At 38.7% G+C, this 6,552-nt stretch overlaps 1 protein-coding gene across 2 annotated transcripts in view; it reads right to left on the bottom strand.

Annotated features, from left to right (window-relative positions):
* Positions 1 to 6,552, bottom strand: part of LOC140339400 (zona pellucida sperm-binding protein 4-like) — a 23,106-nt gene that overhangs the window by 10,674 nt on the left and 5,880 nt on the right. Inside the window, exons 4-8 of one of the 2 annotated variants that reach the window (XM_072424101.1) lie at positions 5,237 to 5,380; positions 2,360 to 2,535; positions 2,182 to 2,279; positions 1,025 to 1,152; positions 66 to 255 (exon numbers count right to left, since the gene is read on the bottom strand). In XM_072424101.1, the coding sequence (XP_072280202.1) occupies positions 66 to 255; positions 1,025 to 1,152; positions 2,182 to 2,279; positions 2,360 to 2,535; positions 5,237 to 5,380 (736 nt within the window). The remainder of the gene's footprint in view (positions 1 to 65; positions 256 to 1,024; positions 1,153 to 2,181; positions 2,280 to 2,359; positions 2,536 to 5,236; positions 5,381 to 6,552) is intronic. The other variant, XM_072424102.1, reaches the window with a different exon arrangement.

The raw sequence follows: 6,552 nt of genomic DNA, 5'->3' as shown, positions 1-6,552 counted from the left end.
AAAAAAAAAAAAAAAAAAAAAAAAAAAAAAAAAAACTCTTATAAAGATTTAAAACATGATCTTACCCATCATACACCAGAGGCCAACGGACGGTGGATTCTGGGTCCTTGTTTGGTGTCCCCCAGCAGTGGTGAAGGCGAAGATGCAACCTGGGATCAGATGGCTGCAAAAGTACAACCTCAAAGAAGATAAGTTCTCGCAGTGGTATCTGAACTGGATAGTCAATTGATGTGTAAAATTCTGAATAGGCTGAACCTGAATCAAATTAAAAAGAACTGGTCACAGCTGAGCTTACTTTACATTTTTATTTTTTTAGCAGGCCTAAATATGGTCAAATTTCCCCTACTTATAGCTGTCCTGTCAACTTCTCGGAGACATTATCCCCTGAAGCTGCAAAGGGTTTAAAAAAAACAAAGAAATTTTTGAAGCCACCTATCACTTATTTTAGGACTCCATGGAAGCTGATCAAATTCTTTGGCTACACATACCTTTCATGACATTCCCAGGTGCCATATTATGGCTTCATGAAAAAAATTTTCCAGGGCAATCTGGTATACATTAGGTAGCTCAGTGGGTAGAATGGTGTTATGTCTGACATGAGTGCCATAAGACTAATTTATCCTGGTAATTTTCGGCTGAATTCACACTGACGGTAGTGTTGCAGCGCATTTTCCACACAAGGATAAGCTGCCTTTCAAAGACACTACATGTAGCATCTCCATACAGCAGCCCCATAGTGAATTATTAGAAGCTTCAGTGAGCAGTACTAGTTCCACTCACTGGTGCCGGCTGTCAAATGTGCAGATGCTAGTTCTTTAGGAACGCTGCTATGGAAGTATTTGAGCAGCTGGCAAAATGCAAGCCACAGGGAGCCATGCAGGATTCAGATACAGGTATGAATCTGGCTTACAATAGGAGCACATCGTAAAATGCTGGTGGTAAGATATATTAGGAAAAATATGGCAATAGAGGTTTTATATTATAAATATACTACTAATATTTATTACAATGGAGATCTGGATACCTTTAGCAATGCGCAGCTCTACTTCTAGTACACCGCTATTTGTCACAGAAGGGAAGGGAGATGGGAGCTCAACCGAAGACACCAGTGTTAGCGAAAGGGTGAAATTGTATGGGCACAGACTTGTAACCCTGAAAGAGAAAGAAGAAGCTTTAACACTTAGGTAAGTATCTTTATTTTAGCCAAGGTATCACTGTTCAAAGAAAATATATATTTGTATATAATCCTAACCTCTTCCTTTATTGCATATATTCCTATACTGGTGTGTATGGTTTGTACCCCTACTCCATGACTTGTATATTCATTTAATATGTTGATACTTCATCTTAAAATGCAATAAAAAAAAATAAATCTGTATATTATTAATTCGCTTGAATCTCTCCTTTACAGACAAAATGACAATGAAAACATTTTTGGTGTTTTCACCAACAAATTTTTTTCAACAGACTTAAAGCCTTACCTTAAAGGCTTTGCAAGCATTTTTAGATTGCCTTTCAATTTTTTGGGAAATACACATACACACGGAAAATTTTCAGTTTTCTTCATCTTTATTAAAACTGATTTGCCTGCCATTCTCTTTACAGCTTCTCCAAGTTGCAGACTTTTCAATGCCATCATTTGCAATGCATAACTGGTGGTTTTGCAATGTATTCGAAGGTGACGGCCCGTCCACATTTCAAAACATTGGAGAGCAGAAATAAAAACTAGTGACGGGGGAAATAAGAGTATAGTAAGTACTACTGATTTTTTTAAGTAGACAAACCAATTTAACCTGTGCCGGAGACCCATAATCTATCCCAGTGCTCCATAAAGATATAGTTTGAGGAGTTTGTCATGGTCTGCACACAGCACTGACCTCCACCAATGGTGATCTGGTTACTGCTCCAAAATTAGCACTTGAATTTACAAATGTCTGCTCTGAAAGCTGCCCATAGATTCCATAAGCAATCTAAAATACTGGCATAAATGGAGCCTGGGCTAGCCCAAAGAGCAAAGAGATGAAAAACAAGCCGATATAGATATTATGGATAAGTGTCCGAAAGACATATTCTAGGGTCAGTTTTTACCTTCTATACACTTTCTCTTATATGCTGAGGTTTGCTTGCAGCATGCAAAAATGGAACTCTAAATAAACAAGGGGAGGAACTTAAAACACTTACACAAGAGTACTGTCTCGAGTAATTGATCCTGATGGGGAGACCAGAATATCTTGCTTTGCAGTAATAGAAAATTCATAGACCAGCTGCCCTTGGACAAACTGAAAAGAAACAAAAACCGATACAAAAAGCATACCAAAAAAAAATCCAATAAAAAAAAATGCACAAAAATGTTTCTCACCCGAGAGGTGCTGCAAGCCTGCACCTGTCCTTTGATCACAAGAAAATCTCCTATTATAACAGGTGGAGGACATGTTCCAAGGCCCAGAACAACTGATGTCAACAACAAGGGAGGGCTGGTGACATGTCGGGAGATTACCATTTGAAAGGACCCATCTGATGAGCAATTAACGGTCACTGTAGAAGATGAAAGCCTTCATCAATATAGAAAATTTCATTTGGGAATAACTAGAGATAAAAATCTCATACAGAAATCAGATTTACACTGCACACTCTGTACAATGCTTTTTTAAATAATCCCAAGGAAACATCACAGCAAGATGACTTCAGCAGATAAATTCATGACAATGGTTTACATTAAACCAGTTTCCTCAATTCTCTGCAAAATGTTATTTGAATTAATGTTAAACTTTAATACACATGGTGTGTTTCCCCATCACCATTTGTATTGGAGGTAATGGCCATCAAGATCAAAAAAGGGTTATTTATTAGTGTTGACACAGAGGTTTTAGTCCATACACTTTCTATCCAAGTTATAATTTTAGGTAAACATAACACAAAAAAAGTATGTAAGTATGCAATATCTGAAAAGAACATCCCACGATACCCCATTCCAGTGTTTAACTGCTACTCTCTGTACAGTGACAGCAGTATTGCTATTTTTGTGATCAGTGAATTGAGCAATGGACCAGCTGAAGAGATATGTCCTTAGATGCCCTGCTCAATTGCATGGATGCATGTAAACAATGACAGAAGTCTCTTAACTTGGGAAGAGCTCCAGCCATTGCATTCGGCAGGGATTGGCTACATGCATGCAAATGATTACTTGAGCTCTGCCTGCCTGCATGCAAATGCATCCAGCCAATCCAGCAGGAAGCAGTCCTCAGCTGACTCTTTGATGAATTCCCTCATTGCATCAACAGAAATTTCACCCAAGTGGTCAGAACGCCCATCTTTTTGTATCAAGGAGCAGCTGACCCTGATATGGACTGAGGCAGGATCCTATTTTGACACTGTTGGGGGATCCTGCAAATGTAACTGTAACAACTACATATGAAATACATTTTATTCTGCAGCGTCTCAATATTTCTAGGTCTTTTTAAACCCTTTCTGGGAACGAGTAGCTCCCATGTGTTCATTACCCAGGGGGAAAGCAGATATTTGGGGGGCTTCCTTAATAAAGGAGACTTCCATATTATAAATAAACTCCCTATAACACTGGGGCCATGGTATTGGGATGAGGCTCTCTCCCAATGATAACCCTTCCCACCATTGGTGTAAAAAGAGGGTTTTTTTCCCCAAAGAGAAGGGCATTTGCCCCATTTCTTTTATGAAAAACCAAATTTAAAAATACCCTTTATGAAAAGGAGATGGGTCATACATGAACACTGCCCACATTTTCTATCCAAGAGGGTCCAAAGCCTGTTAAAGAATATAAAGGGTCTGGTGAGACATATCCTGATAATTACCCTTTGATTATAATGCAAATACATTTAGTCCCATATATATATATATATATATATATATATATATATATATATATATAATTTCTTTTAAAAAAGTACTGTAGACTGTGGAACATTGCTGTAAGATATGTTGCGGAGATACAAAGGCCAGTATCTACCTGAACGCCACTAATGTAGAATTAGGGTATTTTCAAAGAAAATTCAGGTAGAAGTTTACTTTACTGTTGTTTCCAAGCTATCTTCTCTAAAAAGTATTATGTTCATCTGTTCATGGTATGTGACAAGGGCACTACATTTCTGGCAAGATCAACAAGTATCAAATACATGCCCAAAAAATAAAAGCTAGTGCAGCCAACCAATCTGATTGGCAAGTAACAATATATTAAATTTTTTGGTGGTTTTAAAATCTATTAAGGACCCAAAGCCCAAGTTTTGGTTAGTTTGGAGCTAGGAATCAAAACACCCACCTAGGTAGGTACAAATGTTTTCCAAATCTTACTAGCAGCTACAAGAATCCACCGAATGCAGAGATTACATTAGCGGTAGGCCAAAATTTTTTACTAAACCTTAAAACCGTAATGTAGTAGGTTGCAAATTACCAACATTTATATCTGTGAGGTTAGCATTTATATTTTAACTTAATTTGCAGGTAGTAAAAACCAGGCTGTTGATCTTGTGAAAATACCATAAATTTCATACCATGTTTTTTCCTCTCTCAGCTATCCTATATAAACTACAAACATATTCCCCTACGTAATTGGCATTCATAAATAGGGTCTTGGTGTCCATTCTAAACTACAGTTTTGTGGAATCCAAGTATTTTGCGCTAGAGGTTTCTGGGGTTTTTTGAATTGTGGCTGATTGACCTCCCGCTGCATGGTGTTTGCATAGTTCTGAGGCCAACTTGGTAAAGCCATTTGAATTACTGTAATGATGCTTGTAGTGTCTTTAAAAGGTGGTATTTGTTCCACTGGCTCCAAATAAATTAGAAGCAAGGTCTTTGCTTCCAGGGAAGATAGAAAGGGGAATCCAGGGATCTGTTGTTATTGGATAGCAAGATAGAAGGAGAGGTCACATATGCATGTCCACAGCAAGAGGTGTGCTAGCCAGGACTAAGAGTAGGATGGAAGTCCACAGCTAGTCCCCAAGTGCAGCTAGCACCACCTCTTACTGCGGATTTGCATACAGAACATAGCTCTTCTTATATGCTGATCACCATCCTATTATGCCATCTTGCTACTGTCGCACATCTCAGTTTTAATGTGGGAATGAGAACAGGTAGGTAATGTTACTGAGCAGGGTCTTTGACAGAGGGAGCTGTGCTTCAAGTAGACGGATAACTAGCATGTCCAGATTGCACATTAAGGCCTAGTGGTCTGTAGCTCTGCCACTTCAATAAAGACTAACTTCACCTCTTTGTCCATAGTAGCAAGGCGTGATGTGATCTTTAGGATCATAACAACAACGGTAACGCAAGCATTCTTCGCGGGAAACACTGGAATCCAGACAAGGGAACCTTTCAGATGGCACAATGCATTGTGATTCATTTAAGATCCCTGTTGAAAATCAACAAATAGCAAAAAAAAAAAAAATATTTAGTCACTAGCATTGCCTGTGGCCACCCTGAACCTGATATATTTCTGTGTTGTTCTAAACAGTGTTTTATGAAGGTGGCAATCTTGGATGCAGGACTTAATTCAGAACCTAAAGTAAATATTCAAAAGCAGTGGAGTAAGAAATCTTAATGAATCTTACTTCAACTTGTAGGCAGAGCAAGCAATTGTCCCAAGTCTCACTTTGCATATTGTGAAGAATGAGTATCAGATTCCGCCTCAAAATATAAAAATAGAGGCTAAAGTTCTTCATAAGGCCTGTGTATAACAGTATAGACACAAACATAAAATTCTTCCTTATCCAGGATTTCCTTCCCATTATTTATAATAATAATAATAATAATAATAATAATAATAATCAGGATTTATATAGCACCAACATATTACGCATCGCTCTACATTAAATAGGGGTTGCAAATGACAGACAAATACAGACAGTGACACAGGAGGAGAGCACCCTGCCACGTAGTGACAAGTTCAAAAGATGAAGAAGATGGGTAGACAAGTTTGAAAAAAAATGGGTTTTGAGAGCGCTTTTAAATGAGCAGAAAGTAGGAGGAAGCTGAATAGGATGAGGGAGACCATTCCAGAGAGTTGGAGCAGCTCTAGAAAAGTCTTGGAAGCCGTGTGTCTGATGAGGTTATGAGTGAGGAAGTCATTAGTAGGTCATTGGAAGAGCAAAGAGCTGCTAGGGGAGTATTTTTTACCAAGTCAGAAATGTAAGTGGGACAAGAACAGGAGCTTAAATCTGATTCTAAGGTGAAATGGAAGACAATCAAGAGAACTACAAAGAGATGCAGCAGAAGAGGAGCGGTAGGAAGGACGGATGAGTCTGGCTGCAGCATTCATAATAGATTGTAGAGGACAGAGTCGGGTTAGTGGAATACAAGAGGGGAGGATGTTACAGTAGTCCAGACAAGATAAGAGTGTGTACAAGGAGTTTGGTTGTCTCTGGGGACAGGTAGAGGCAGATTTTGGAGATGTTGCATAGGTAAAGTGACAGGACCTGACAATTTTCAGAATATGGGGGGTGAATGAGAGGGCAGAATCAAAGGTAATGCCAAGACAACATGCCTGAGGGGTTAACAGATATATGTCAGGGGGAGATTAGGAGA

The sequence above is a fragment of the Pyxicephalus adspersus genome, chromosome 10 (assembly GCF_032062135.1).
Source record: "Pyxicephalus adspersus chromosome 10, UCB_Pads_2.0, whole genome shotgun sequence".
Classification (NCBI taxonomy): Eukaryota; Metazoa; Chordata; class Amphibia; order Anura; family Pyxicephalidae; genus Pyxicephalus; species Pyxicephalus adspersus.
The sequence above is the reverse complement of the archived record's forward strand: the minus strand, read 5'-3'. Positions and strand labels throughout refer to the sequence as shown.